At 50.4% G+C, this 14,767-nt stretch overlaps 1 protein-coding gene across 7 annotated transcripts in view; it reads left to right on the top strand.

Moving 5' to 3' along the window:
* Nucleotides 1–14,767, top strand: part of NRP2 (neuropilin 2) — an 86,837-nt gene that overhangs the window by 55,413 nt on the left and 16,657 nt on the right. For 4 of the 7 annotated variants that reach the window (XR_013953787.1, XM_080600367.1, XM_080600365.1 and 1 more), the window contains exons 13-15: nucleotides 7,847–8,109; nucleotides 9,914–10,010; nucleotides 12,336–12,377. Coding sequence is in view for 6 of the 7 variants with exons in the window: in XM_080600367.1 (XP_080456493.1) it covers nucleotides 7,847–8,109; nucleotides 9,914–10,010; nucleotides 12,336–12,377 (402 nt within the window). In the remaining variant the exon portion in view is untranslated. The remainder of the gene's footprint in view (nucleotides 1–7,846; nucleotides 8,110–9,913; nucleotides 10,011–12,335; nucleotides 12,378–14,767) is intronic. The other 3 variants (XM_080600368.1, XM_080600366.1, XM_080600370.1) reach the window with 1 other exon arrangement.

The raw sequence follows: 14,767 nt of genomic DNA, 5'->3' as shown, positions 1-14,767 counted from the left end.
GTGTATGTGCATGCACAGCCCGGGAGAGCCTGATGCTTCCTCAGACATCTCAGCATGCAGTTCTGTTTTTTACCCTTCTTTCACCCTTTCTTCTCTTTCTTAGCTATGAATTTCAAGGCCACATCGCTGCAGCCAGGAGGACTTTATCCTGCTGAGTTCAGTGATCTGGTTGGGGGCCGTGTCCTGCAGCGGGAAGCTCCTTTGGGCGCATGCCCGGGAAGTCACGGTCCATATAGGCAGAGGAAGGGGAGGAGGTAGTGGCTCCAGGGGGCTGAAGTGATTTGCCTGTGGCCATTGAGGAAGACAGCAGCAGAGCAGGAACAAAACAATTTCTGAGCCTCCAGTCGGTCACCTCAGCTGGTGGGGAGGTATCCAGCTGCTCACGGCAACCCAGGGCCAGGCTCTGAAGCAGCACTGGCGTCCCTTGCTCTCATCCTGAGCAGCCGTGGCTGTGACGCCAGCCGCAGGCTGAGGGGTGGCTGTTGGCGCTGCCAGAGCCGTCGGCTGGGTGGGTGAGGGACGCAGCCCTGCTTCTGCCCTGCCCACACAACACAGGGCCGCAGAGGGACTTTGGTCCTGCTCGAAGAAGTTAAGAGGACAAGACACAAAGGGAAACAACTATTTGCTTTTTTCCTCCCTGCACAGCTTTTAAAAAAACCCTCGAGAAACATGAAAAAGAGGCAGCTCTAGCCCCTCGGCAGGGACAGAATCGAAGCATTGTTTGGTTCACACTCCCTCATTCTTCCCATGGCTTTCCCTCACGCTCCCTCCAGCACTTTGTTTCTACTTACAAAATTCATCTGCAGACTCCAGGGAGCAAGGAATGAAAAGCCCTTGTTCGGGGTGGTCTTTTCTTGTGAATTCCCCACCCCAGGGTGAGCAGTTGGGTGAAGGAGAGCAGCTGTGCTTGGTTTAGAGGCAGGGCAGAAGCTAACAGGAACTCAAAGCCGCTGGAGCCCAATTTGCTTTCATTTAAAGGTGCTGGCCCTGGCTGGAGCCCGCGGCTGCTCCACAGTAGCAAGGAAATGTGCTGTGCCTTTAAGAGCCATGTGGGATGTGTTTCTGTTTCTTTTGAAAATGGCAAAACAAAAATTAAAATTAAATGGAAAAAATAATAATGAAAGGAGGAGCCCTGGCTCAGTCTGCATGAGAGAGAGGGGGAAGGAAATGACCGTGTTGAAATATCCTCTGTGAGGCACTTGATTAGAAAAATCTGCTGAGAGACAGGCCTGAATTCCTCAGATATCTCCTGATTTCATTTTATGCGCTGCTTGCAATTCCTCCTTGTCTTTGGCGCAGAGAACTTCTTGAGACTGACAAGACACCCACTGCTCTCATTCCACTATTTTTATTTCCAAGATACTCTTTCAGGCAGCTCTGCATTTCTTTTTTTAGTCCTGTGTTCCTTGGGCTCTTCGCACCATGGATTAGCTCCACGTCTTCTCGTACAGGCTCCCGTTACATGTCTGGGGACCCTGTTGGTGAACGTGGACCCAAAGTGCCCAACTCAGCAGAAACCTAGCATGGTTCCAGCTGTTACCCTGCCCTTTGCAAGCCTGAAAAATACTCTTGCTCCCTTTCCTATGCCCCCGTGAGAGATTGCCAGGATTTTTCCCTCTGCGGATTTTCAGATGCTTCCCATCTGTAAAAGGATTCCCGAGAGCTGCACCTAGCAAGCTTCAGGGAGCAACAAGTTCAGGTTTCAATGAAGGTTCTTCCCGTCTCCTGCTGCATGCAATGGCAATATGCCATTGGTGTCAAGATAGAGGTCTTAAGGACCTGAAAATAAATCTGGGTTGGTAAGTTCGGCACCTTAACTCTTCACTGTTTTTGAATTTCACAAGGCTTGATCCTGAGGGCTGTACAGATCGTCAGTCACATCCTTAGCTGGCAGGTGCAGTTGCATTGCTCTCAGTGCTGCACTAATAAGCTACTACTGAAAAGCTGGATTAGGCGTGTTTTGCTTGTTTTTATCCCTCTCCTTTTCTTGCAGTCATTTTGTAAATACTTTGTGATCCTAGAAAAGCGCCGTGGCATCTGCACCTCTAGCACATGCTGCTTCACATCTGACCAGAGCCCCCAGCCGAGCTGTGAACCCCGTGTTGTTCAGGCACTGGAGGCCGTGTGTGAGCGCAGAAAAAGAAGCAATTTTAACCTTGTAGCTCTCCTGACATGTAGGTCCCGGGATGGGCTGCAAAAACCCACTGAGAGCGTCTGTTGTGGGCCGTGGCCTCGCTGCCTTTGAGGGTGAGGAATGCCGCTCATTCGGGTTGCAGGCACTGCAGGGAAAGGTTTATTTGTTTCAAAGTGTTTCCAGCAGAGGAATGTTTGCAGTGCTCTGAAGTTTTGTAAGAGCTTATTTTATAAGGAAAACAAATGCTGAGCTGTTTTTAAGCTGACGGTGACCCTTTACCGTTCCTGTGTTTTTCCCATGGGATCTTTCAGGGGGAAGGTTTTATATTTTTCCTGCAATCTATGAGAACTTCTGCCTGAAGGCCTTGATCCTGCTCTGCCCAAACCAGCAGAAAGGTTCTGGTGGTGTTAATGGAGTGGGACTGGACTGGACTGGGTCTGCACTTACTCTCGTGGGGCTTACTCTCAGGGCTTGTGCCCTGGGGACACATTTTGAACTCTTGGGTTAATCTTGTCCCCTTTGAAGCAGGAGGGAGTTTTACAGCATGGGGTGGTGTGAAGGTCGAGCACTTCTGTGCAGTGAGTGAGCAGCTGCATGCTGTGGGAAGGAGACCACATACCTGTCCGTGTTTCTCCCTGCTTGCCTCACGTGGGGTGCAGACTGCATCTCAGCAAAGCTTTGAAAGGCTCTTCTTCCCCTGGTTTGTGGAGTGAGGACAGCAAACCCTAAAAAGTCATTTGTGCCTTGGCTTTCCCTGCGGCGTGATGGAGCTGGGATGCCTTGGTCCCAGGTCATGGGAGGTTTGAAGAGCAGTGGCTGGGCTGTGCAAGTCCCCTGGGCTCAGACTAGGGCCAAGCTGTGGCCAGGCTTTGGTGTTCTTGTGCCCGTTCATGAGAGAAGGGGCATGGCCACCGTCTGTCCCTGAATTGAAGAAAACATTCCTCTTGAGCTTACCCATTTATTCTTTGCTCACCTTTCTGAGGCCTTAGTCACTTTTTGGACCCAAAAGCCAATGACACGTGCTGGCTATGAAACCAAACTGGAATACTCTGTGGAAAGCAGGAAGCAGTCTCTCAAATCTTAGTGTGTACATCTCTCTGGAGCTTCACAGCCATGACTTAGCAGCCAGTGAGTCACAGAGCCTGACTCGGAAAAGCATGCGTGAGCGAGCAAGCAGAAAAGCACGCGAGCAAGCTGTGCTGCATGGCGTACGCGGTGGAAGCACTCGCTCAGTGGGTTAATGCTTTTAATTGTGCATGCACAAAAGCCGGGCGCAGGTGGGTCCGCGTGCACCCTTTCATGTAGCCAGCACGCACGGTGCCTGCCGGGCTGGAGGTGGACGCCGCGTGGCGGTGAGCGGCACACTTAGCATAAATGTCAGGCTCTAATTGGCATTTGGTTCGTCAGGGACACTGTACCCTCCCTGCACTCTCCGAGGGAGGTCGTAGGACTTGCAATTGTGCCGCACTGTAGAGGACACGAGGCTTAATTAAGAGAGAGGATGTAATGGCCTATCCATTAGAAAGGCTCCGACGTGTAGGTTGAGGGCTTGGTTCTGGGCAGGTGTAGGGTTTTATGCCTTTTCCTGAACTGATTTAGAGACTGAAATGGCAAGGACTTGGCAGGCTAATTAACACATAATCAAAATTGAGGGGATTTTCCTGCAGATGCACTGATCTAGTTAATATAAATATTAGTTTTACGGAGGATTGATTTCCCGTCGTAAATGGAAGTCTGTCATTGAGGAGAGGCCTGTCACTGCAATTACAGTGGCAGCCTTTTGAGGTGAATTTGCATGATTTGCCAAAAAAATAAAAATATAATAACTACCCAATTTCAATCTGCATATTCATGTGGCTGTCATCCCCTGCTACGAGAGCACCCTGCAGCCACGGGGGGATCTGAGCTCTTCTGTTCCCCCAGGAAAGGCGAGGGCTGCTGCGGCCTACAGCTCACAGGCCTCACAAGGACGGCAGGATCAGGCCCCGCCGGGACGTTCCCCTGGTCCAGAGTGGCATTTGTGGCTGTGCAGGGAGCGGGCAGGGCCCAGAGCAAAGATGTAACACAGGGGATTTGTCAGACAGGAGGTGGCTACCGGTGGGCTGCCATGCTGTTTCTAAAACATGCCCTAAAACGAGTTCTGCAATAAAGAAGAGTGCAGTGACCTTTGGAGGGATGTAAGTGAAGGCAATTCAGCATGGGGCATCCATAGGAGCAGCAGCTGTAAGTCAGCAATATCCAGTGAGGGGGAAATGCTAGGGGAACCTGCAGTCTGGGTAATCGCTTGTGTACATCCTGCCCAACATGTTTTGCTGGAAAACCTCCAGATGTGCTGCCGAGACCGATGAGGGAAAGTGTATTTCTCGGGAGAGGGGCTGAGACGTGCAGGACCCAGCACACAGGCAGGCTGACCTTGGGGAGGGAGCGGCTGCCGTGGCTCGTGGCTGCAGCCTGACCTGAAGTGCAAGGCTTCATCCCCCGCTGCCCCTAATGGCCTCTCAGATGGCTTGCTAGCAGGAGGGCACAGGCACGCCAAGAGGAAACCGCGTTGGCCAGATGGTTTATTTGCAGGGCCCGGCTGGTGATTTATCTGGGATGCACTGCCATGCACGTACAAGTGCCTCCACCATCGGCTGGGTGGGAATGGTTGCACGTTCACGCTCCTCTGGCTCCTCTACGTCCAGATGAACCCATAAATCTTCCATGAGATTTGCGCAGTAGCCTCAGTTGCAGAAACAGCAGTAGGTTAAAATGCCTGAGCTTGTTTGTCCTGCCTTCCTCCGAGCCGGCATTTTGAACTGCCAGTGCCACTTGGGTGGGGGCCGCGATGGCCGTGTGAGATGGAGCACAGGCTGCACAGCAAAGTTCTGGGAAAGAGATTAAAATGCATTTCTGATCCTGGAAGAATTGATCAGCTAATCATTGCAAGACTCCCTTCAAGCGTTTTAGCAGGGGAAATCAGCCTTTCAGGTGCTTTCTGTGCCAAAGCCTTCCATTTACTGTATCAAACAGCAACTGCTGGAACCTCCAGGCTCCCACGTGCGGTTCCAACAATCAGCTCCACAGAGCCCTTGTTCAGTCAGTCTCAGCAAATCTGTGGGGCTCTTCAGAGGGTCCAACTAGCCATTAGAGTGATCCAGCCATTTCATCTTCAAATGACACAGAAAGTCGTGTCTGCTTGTGCCCAGTTTTCTCCTCCAGAGGCTGTTATCAGGAGCAGGAGAGTGTGGTAACAAACACAAGTTCAGTTTCATCCCTGGCAGGAGAAATGTGACTCAGAGACACGCAGGCTCTCTTGCTAAAGCTCTTCTGCCAGCCGGGGTGTTGTGAGGCCAGGCCAAGGCAGCGATCACGAGGGGCTTCCAGCTGCACAGTCAACACAGTCCCCTGTGACCAGCTGAGGGCTTTGGGTGCATCCAAGGATGGCTCACGTCCCCTCACTCAAACAGGCTGCCTAGATCCTGCCACCAAAAAGGTCAGTCCTGAGCTCTGAGGATCTGGATTTGATCATTGTTGAGCCTGGCTGGTGCTTTTAGTAAGGACTTGCCTGTGAGACCCTTTCAGCTGTGAGATAATTGTGTAATCGTAGTCTGATTTGCTCTTCCACCTTGCTTGTTGCTGCTTTTTTCTTGTTGTTGCTTTTTTCTTTGAAGAGGCTTGTAGTGAATTACAGAAAGAGGATTTTAATTCAGGAGACCTTGATGACTTATTATGCCTTATCGCTGCTCAGGCATGGAGTACAGCTCGTTCTTTTTTTTTTCTTCCTCCACTTGTTTATCTCCCACATCTCCTCCTGCACCACCAGCACTCTGAGGTAAATCACAAGAACACTCCTCCATTAGAGAACGGCATGGTACTTTCTCAAGTGATTCACTCGAGCAGGAGTGGGCAAACATGCTTTCATCTTTCTTTCTGCTAATGTTTGTTGGCATAAAGTGCCAAGTGACCCAAGTGCATTTTGCAGGTGCTGGAAAACATTGCTGGAAAATGTTTCTCCTTTATGTGGCCGGTCAGAGACAGATTTGTCCTTCATGCAGCAAAATCCCTGAAAGTTCATATGGAGTGGATACGCTTTTGCGGTATTTTGGTCATACATCCCAGGAGCAGAGTGATGGCAAGTCTTTCTGCTCTCTTGCCCTACATTTATTTCAGAAAGCTGTGTAGCTCACGGTGCTTGTTCCAGCCCACCTCTCTGGCAGTGACAAGCATGCAGCAGGCCGGTGGCTGTGCAGCCACCGACACAGGTCACTCAGGCTGGGACGTCACCCAACTGCTGCGGCACCAGCGAGGTCAGCTCCAGTTTTCTGGGTGGGTTCTGTCTTTCAGTGTTCAGGAGCTGGGCTCTAAGTTCAGGTCTCTCTCTGTTTTAAGTTTTGGAGGTGTTTTGGGTGCACTTCCAAACATTCTCAGTGCAGACACTGCTCTTCAGCCATTGCCGTGGGCGCTGAAGCAGCAGAGGGAGCAGGGCAAGCAAGAGGCAGGCTGCTGCTCAGAGCTTTGCCCATCAAATGCAGTGGGATAAGGTGTGGGGGAAGGAAGCGACAGACCCTTAGGCATGGCCTGCAGAAGGGGTAACCCTACACGTGCTAGCATTGAGCACCGGTTGCACCCGCCGCAGCAAGAGTAAGCGTGTTCATCTCTCTGTTGAATGAAATGCGAAGTGCAGCAACATCTGTCGTTGGCTTGTCTGCCTGACCTCGTGCTGCAGATGCTGCAGTCAGAGCAACCCAAGGGACCATGCCATGCCATTGATCATGATGGGGAGAGGTCAGGGAAGGATCAGATCAGCTACATGGTTGGCTTTCAGTCTGTGCTGAGAGGCTTCAGGAGTCCAAGCTTCAAATGGGAAACTCCTGAGGGGGCTTCTCATCAGAGAGGTTTGGAAATCACTGATTCCAGACCAAACCAGCCATGCCAGGTATTTTTATCCATGGTCTTTTGCTGCTATCTGTATTCAGATCAAGCATCTCCCGAGATATCAAATGTACCAAATCTCCTCCCCAAGGACTGACAAAAAGCATGGCACAATTTTAAAAATGACATTAAAGAAAGTGAATCTCCTGCAGTCTCTCAGCCACCTTCAAGTCTGCAGCTACCCAGATGTCACCTGTGCTTACTTCACTCACTGGGACTCTGGGCTATGCTTAAGGGCCTGTTTTGTTGCATTATGGAAAAACCAAGAGCCAGGCTTTCATTTTGTCATGGATATCCTCAAAACAAAATTGTCAGCAAGATCCTGACTAAGGAGTATTTACTGCTGGGGATGAAAAGAGGCAGGAAGGACATGTCATGAGACCCCATCCCAAGATGAGTTTTCAACACTTGTGGTTAGAAAAAACCCCACCTCAGGTGTGTTCACCGAGCAAATTCTCAGAATAAATGCAACTTCCCCTCCAATGTCATTATTTTGACTTTCGTTCTTCCGACTGTAACTACTCTTTAATTTCTCCCATGTCAGCCTTTGGCTTTCTGTGGCTGTGGGTCTCCCACCAGCCGGCAGAGGCGGGTGGGGAAGGCGTGCTTCTGGCTGCCCTGGCTGCACACACACAGCATGCCGGAGCAAGACCCCAGTCCTGCAGCGCCTTCCTGGTCACATATCAGGAGCAGGCACATGAGCCTACCGAGCAGTGCCAAAGCCACCCAGCAGGAGGTGAGCCACTTGTTGCAAGTGACCGCATGAAATAATATAACCGTGTCTTCTTCCTTGAACAGATGGCAAGAATTACCTGCAGCTGCAGAGCAGCGGAAGGAGGGAAGGCCAGCGTGCCCGGCTTGTCAGCCCCACCATCTATCTGCCCCGGAGCGCCGTCTGCATGGTCTTCCACTACCAGGCATGGGGCAGCAACGGGGTGATGCTGCGGGTCTGGCGGGAGGCCAACCAGGAACACAAGGCGCTGTGGGTCATCACGGAGGACCAAGGGGAGGAGTGGAGGGAAGGCCGCATCATCCTGCCGAGCTACGACATGGAGTACCGGGTAAGGTGGACATGGAGTACCGAGTAAGGTGCTCGGGGCAGGTGTGGAGCCAGACAGCATCTCCAGCATCCTTATTGTGGCGGCGCAGAGCCTCGGCCCATTCATCATTAGGGAATGTGGCTGAGTGGGGCTGTTTGCATTGTGTTTCATGGGTTACTATAGTAACTAAACGACACTGTTTGTTATTCAGAGAGTGCCCGTCTTCTGCACAGACTCGGGCCTTTGTTCAGCCTGTTGCCTTTTATATTCCTCAAATCTCCCACTTTGCAAATATTTTTCCTTCTTCTTTTTTTTCTTTTTTCTTTTATTTTGATTCCATTCTGTGCATTTCCCCCCTTTCCGATGGCAGTCAGACAGACAGAACAGAGGCAGGCATGCTGCAGAGGGAGCAAGTGCAGCAAGCAGCCCCTCTGCAGCCTCGGCGTGGGAGAAGGGAGGAGAAACGGGGGCTCACGTGTGACCCCCCTGCTCGGGTACCTCAGAGCAGCTCAGAGGGCTGGGTGCAGCATTGTGGGTCAGGATCAGGGCCCGATCCTGCAGTCGAGAGATCAGTGGGAGAGGATCACAGGCGGCACCCCATGGAGAGGCGGCATCCTGGGGTGCCTGTGGTGCAGCTGGACCCCTCCAGGCAGCGCCCGTCTGCCAGGGAGCCTGGGCTGCTGCTGTCGCTGATGAGTGAGCATCATCAGCACAGCATCAAGCTATGTCAAACACGGACAGATGCACGGGCCTCGCGGGGGAGGCAGCACTTCCACAACCACCCCAGTGGGGAGCCTTGCTCTGGCCGGCTCCCAGCCCTGACCCAGGGAGGTGCAGCCCTCAGGCCACCCACCCCTCCAAAACGCTGCCTTCCACAGGGGTCAGTGGCCTGCGCTTGGGATCGGTGGCTCTGACAGTGTCCTATGCACAGACAGACACCTGACTTTTGGGGGAGGTCTTGTCACAGGCAGTCACAGGTCAGGGTGGGGAGAGATCTGTGACATACATAGCCCCAGGAAATTATTTGCACCCTCAGCAGAAGGCAGGGAGATGTACAGCCAAAGATTTGCACTGGGGCTGCATGGCTAGTTTGCATGTGTTTGTCTGGCTTTTTAATAAAATACCAGTAAACACAATATGCCTACAGATAAGAATGATGGGCACTGGCTGACTACTTTGTGCATTAAACATGAATATACAGGCATTAGCTAAATAACGGCATCATTATGTAAATAATGCAAGTCTCTCCACTCAGCAGTTCTTAGAGCTAACGACTCTATTTATTTTTGTAAATATATTTTGCCTGTGATTAAGTAGGAATAAATTGACCCTTCTGTAACATTTCAATACTTCTTATGTAACGTTGATGGGAACAGCACTTTACAGTTAATGTAGCTGTGAGTTTCATGCCCTTTCCTAACTTTTTCTGATCGTGGCCCAGTTGTGGGGACTCTATTATAAACACCACAACACAAATCTGCTGCTGCTGTAAGTCAGCGTTGTGCCACTTGCATCATTTGTGCAAAAGGGGAGGAGGTGGCCTCGACTGCTGAACATCAATTCTACGTGAGAGGCATTTAACTGAGCAAATTGCAAGCTGAGTGCTGCCAGGACAGGTAGCAATCTCCCTGCGATCCCACCCCTGCAGAGCAGCTTTCCCTGGGGACAGGAGTGGCAGAGGCAGAGGAAGGAAGCAGGACTGGCCTCAGTTCACCGCAGGTGTGCAGGGAAGGCCAGGAGCAATTTCCTGCCCCTTCCCTCGGGAGCAGGAGCCGCTCTCTGTGTCCCAGCTTGACACTGACATTTCTGTCTCAATTTCCCACAGATAGTGTTTGAGGGATTTATACGCAACGGCCACTCAGGAGAGCTCGCCCTCGATGACATCCGGCTGGGCACCGACATCCCACTGGAGAACTGCATGGGTACGTGCGGGGAGTGTGCGGGCAGCCGGGGTTGGGGAGCCTGCGCTGACAGGCAGCCACCGCTCCTCTGTGCCATTAGCTACCGGCAGTTTCTGCATCTCAGCTGGGGTTTTCCTTGCCCCTGAAAGAAGTGAGGGGGAAATCAGTCCCTGGGGGACAGGGATCTCTGACTGTGTTGGTGTGACAGGCAGGAAGCACATCTCTGCTGTGCCAAGCTGAAAGAGCAGCTGAGGGTTACCAAAGACTGTTCCGTGTGATAAGGACATGCACCAAATTTAAAAGGAAAGTACTGGACAAAAGGAACCAGCTGTCAGTCAGTATTACATGCTTAGAGGAGCTGATGAGTTCAAAAGGAGTCTTCTCTAATAAGAAATAAAATAGCAGAGGGGTTTAACAGTGATGCTAACAGAATAACAAAAGACATTCTTGTCCTAGAATTCACCATTCCCCAAACCAGGCCAAAAGCCAAGTAGGTTCACTCAGTGTGAAAGACAGAGAGGACTTTGAGAGAGAGGGAGGGAGGGTGGGAGGTATTTTAGCAGTTTGGTGCTGGTGGAGCAGTTGCACTGCCCTGTTCCTCCAGCTGGCATATCCACGCACACACTCTGATGGCTCTGCTCACCATCTAGTTTGGGTGTGGACTTAGAGCCATCCCAGCTGAGGATGGGACCAGCTGTATTCGGTTGGTGGGATTCGTGCTGAAAGCTGCCCACAGGAGGGACACCCTGCTCTTCTGCGTACCCTGGGGGAGGCAGGCCTCACTATTAAACACCCACAAACTCCACTGAGGGAGGAGAGTGTCCTGGTGCCCCCTACCCTAAATGGGATGGACGCTCCCTTCCAAGGTGTGTGTCTCAGGGAAAGAGGCACAGGACGACTTGTACATGGGAAGGGCTGGTCACATAGCTTGCTGCCACGGGCAGGCAGGCGATGGTGAAGATGGTGCAGGAGCCAGCATTAATAATAGAACAGAGGAGCAGGACTGCCCCGGAGACGCTCTTGAGCACTGTAGGTCCCAGTTCCTTTGATGCTTTGAACTCTGCTGGTCTCCTATCTGCCAAAGGAGCTAATGCTCCATATGTCAAATTCCCTGTATTAAGGCTTGACAGCAGTGTTTTAATCCCTTGCCTTCTATGGCATTAAAGAGAAGCAAGACTGATGATTAACACAAAGAGCATTTCCTATCTAGCTTCTTTTGAGTGCAGCAATTCACCTAGCTCCAGTGTTATTGTATCTCGGGCCTCATGAACATAAAGCTTAATATTTCAAAACAAATGCATTAATAAATTATAAAGTTTCAAGCATTCCCTGTCCTAAAAATAACACCAAACTGCTACATTAAATTATTTCTCCCATTCTAGGAAGTTAAACGGGAATCTTAAAACCAATAAGGATAATTTGTTTCAGATCATTTCTAACAAAGAGCTTCCACTGCAAACTTTAACATAAATCATGGGTCATTTCCGACATCACCAAAATAATAATGAAGCAGTAGAGATACGTTGCTGCTCTCTCTGTCACAGCCATGAGAATAACTGACTCCAGCACAGGCTACTGTTTTTCAGATGTAACCCTGGGAAGTAATCTGATTCCTTTTTAGCGTGAAAGAACTTTAATAAGTCACAATAATTTTTTCCTTTGACAAAAGTGTCCTTCTCATTCTGAACTTGAGTGATGATTTCATAGCACTCAGCAGAGCCAGAGTCTGCTTATGTGACTCACAGGCATAATGCAGAAGTAATCTAAAAATAATCAGAGGTCTATTACTTCTGCGAGAAAGTAATCAGTAATAAGCACTGATTATTGCTTTTCAGATCCAGTAATTTGTAATAGATTACTTGTTCAAAGTATCTTGGAAAAAGAAGAAATCACTTCCTTTGTTTATTGGTACTGTGAGATGGAGAGGAACATGGCATAGGTACTCAGAAATGGCACAGTTCCCATGTGAATAATGATGCCAGAGTCGAGACAGAAACCAAACGGTTCTTGGAAATTTTAGGGGGATTCAGAGTTTCGTCATTGGGCCAGATTGTCTTCAGATGACTCAGGCGAACCAGCTGAATCCGAACGACCCTCAGCTTACCACACTTTTTTGTCTGAAGCCTGTGTCCAAGTCGAAGCTTTCTGCATCTAGTCAGTTCTTGACCAGGACAGGGTTTCTCCCCGTTGTGGTGGGGTTGGCTAACACCCCACACTTCTCCCAAGTCTGTGGGGCACAGCCACACACCAGCTTTTTTTGGATGCTGCAAATCAGTGGAGATGTGAACTGTGGCCTTGTCTGTAATATCCCCCTCTCTAATTATAAATTTTTGTTTTCCTCTGCAGAACCCATCACAGCTTTCCCAGGTGAGAACTTCTACTTTCCAGGTAAAATTGCACTTCTCTTTGTGGTTTCATTCTGCTGGCATGGGCTTTTAAATCAAAGGAAAGTTAAGTGCTTGCTTGTACAATAAGCAAATGTTCTAAGCAGTGAAATGGCAAGTGTGTGCTAAACCCCTTCTGGTGCTACAGCAGGGGGTGGCACCCTCTGGCTCTTGCTGGGTGACAGGGAGCAGGCAAACAGTCAAGTCCCACTGTCCTGGGGCTGAGCAATGCCAGGAAACCTGCCATCAGGGGTACCTGGCCTCCTGAAGAGCAGCAAAGCCTAAAATGTGAAGGCAGAGGAGTAAAGGAAAGTTACCAACTTAGTTAAACAAAAATAGTAGCCAATTAAAAGTGGAATGAGGTGGCAATGACTTACGTATGTGTGGACGAAGGCTGTTCTCTAGTTCCTGGACGCTCTGGCAGTGGTGATGTTTGAGCTGCTGGTGAAGGATGGTGGGGTCGGTCTGCTTGGAAGGGGAAAGGAGTTGGGAGGTATAAGTGGGAGAGCAAATTGCTGTGAGGAGCTCTGAAGGTGACAGTCAATAAAAGGAAAACAAGGTGAAATGGTGCATTTAATAGCTTAATTCTAGCCTGAAGGATAGAAACTGGCATTTCTCTGATCCAGCCTACAGAGTAAGATAAAAGGTGGGTAATTCAGAACGCTTCACTATTTGAGCAGTGGGGATGCTGTTTGTCTTGCTCTGGGGTGGGAAAAGCTGTCTACTTTGAGGGAAAGATCAGTTTAGTCTCTTTCAGTTTAGTCACTTTGGTTTTTTTTTCCCTGTTTTGCCTTCTGGATTTTGTTTTCCTTCCTGCCCCTTCACAAATGGATCCGGGGATGGGCTGTGATGAAGAGCAACCTTGGGGCTCCCCTTAACTCTGAAAGTTGCTTTGCCAGTTTGGTCAGCGTGCCCTTTGCTTTCAGTTGGTCATGGTGTCCTTATTCGTTCTATCCCCTGCTCTGCTGATGGTCTGCTCAATACATCTGGGCTCTGCCCTACAAGCACCTGCATTTCCGTATGGGGGAAGGCTGCGTCGGGCAGGTGTGTGCACTGGGAGCTGTGGCAGTAGCAGGAAAGTAGGCACCGAGACCGATGGCAAGGGAGCATCTCCCTCCCCGGGGCCTCGTGGGGCAGGCGGTGGGGCACTGCCAGCGGGGGCACACACACGGGGCTGTGCTGGGCCTGCCTGGGATGGAGTTCACTTTCCCTGCAGCGGCCCACAGAGTGCTCTGCACTCGCAGCTACAACAGCCCTGGTATCACACCAGTGTTGTGTCTATTGCTGAGCAGCGCTGGCACAGCACCAAGACCCCCTCCAAAGCCCCAAAGCCAGCAGGCTGGGGGTGGGCAAGCGCTGGGGAGGGAACCTCACTGGGGCAGCTGACCTAAAGCAACCAAAGGGATATTCCGTACCGTGTGCTGTCACACTGAGCAATAAAAGGTGGGGAAGGGGAAAGAGAGGGGGGGACTCTCATTATGAAAACATCTGTCCTCCCAAACAACCACTCTGTGTATTCAGGTCCTGCTTCCCAGGACGTGGCTGAACATCTCTCGTTGATGGGAAGTAGAGAATTTCTTTTTTTCTCTCTCTGTGCTTCCGCATGGCCTTTGCTTGTTTTTTTTCCCTCTTCCTTTTCTCTTTAATTAAATTATCCTTACCTCAACCCGTGAGCCTTTTTTCCTTCCAGCGTACTTTCTTCTCCCCTTCTTCTTCTGAGGAGGGGGAGTGAGAGCGTGGTTGTGGTGGAGTTTAGCTGCCCGGCAGGGTAAAAACACCACAGTCCTTTTACTCTGTGTGTTACACTTGTAATAACTAGGAATATGGGCTTGCTCTTTGGTAGGCTGCTTATTTATCCTGCTGCTCAGGCTTGTGGTGTTACTGAAAAGCTGCTGCAATGTTCTCAGCTAGAAGCCAAAGCCTCACAACCATTCCACACTCAAACCACCTCTCCGTGTTCTCCTGGGCCTGGTCTGGGACCTGTTTTGCAGACAGCATCCTCATCTTTTGGGGCTTGTAACGTGCATCATCTTCAGTTTGAACCTCCTTCTGCGTCCTGATGTAGAGTCTGCCCCAGAGTCCTGCTGACACGGCAGGAGTAGATGGGACAGAGGGATGGAATGACCAGGGAAAAAGAAAAATGCAGAGGGAAAGGATGAAGTATGAAAGATGAAGATTGGGGAAAGCATGATAGATACGAATGAGGTGAAGACAGAGATGCCCAACAGATGGAGAGGGAAAAAGGAGGGGAAGAAATCCCTGGGTGTAGGAAAAAAGGAGCTGAAGAGGAAAGCCTGCAAAGGAAGCATTGAGATGTTCTGTAGCCCCCACTCCTACAATTACATGTTAAGCTGAAAAAGTCAGATGCCATTAAAAATAACAAATCCTTGCTCT

Source organism: Anser brachyrhynchus (genome assembly GCF_964034855.1).
Source record: "Anser brachyrhynchus genome assembly, chromosome: 7".
In the NCBI taxonomy this organism is placed as follows: domain Eukaryota; kingdom Metazoa; phylum Chordata; class Aves; order Anseriformes; family Anatidae; genus Anser; species Anser brachyrhynchus.
The sequence above is the reverse complement of the archived record's forward strand: the minus strand, read 5'-3'. Positions and strand labels throughout refer to the sequence as shown.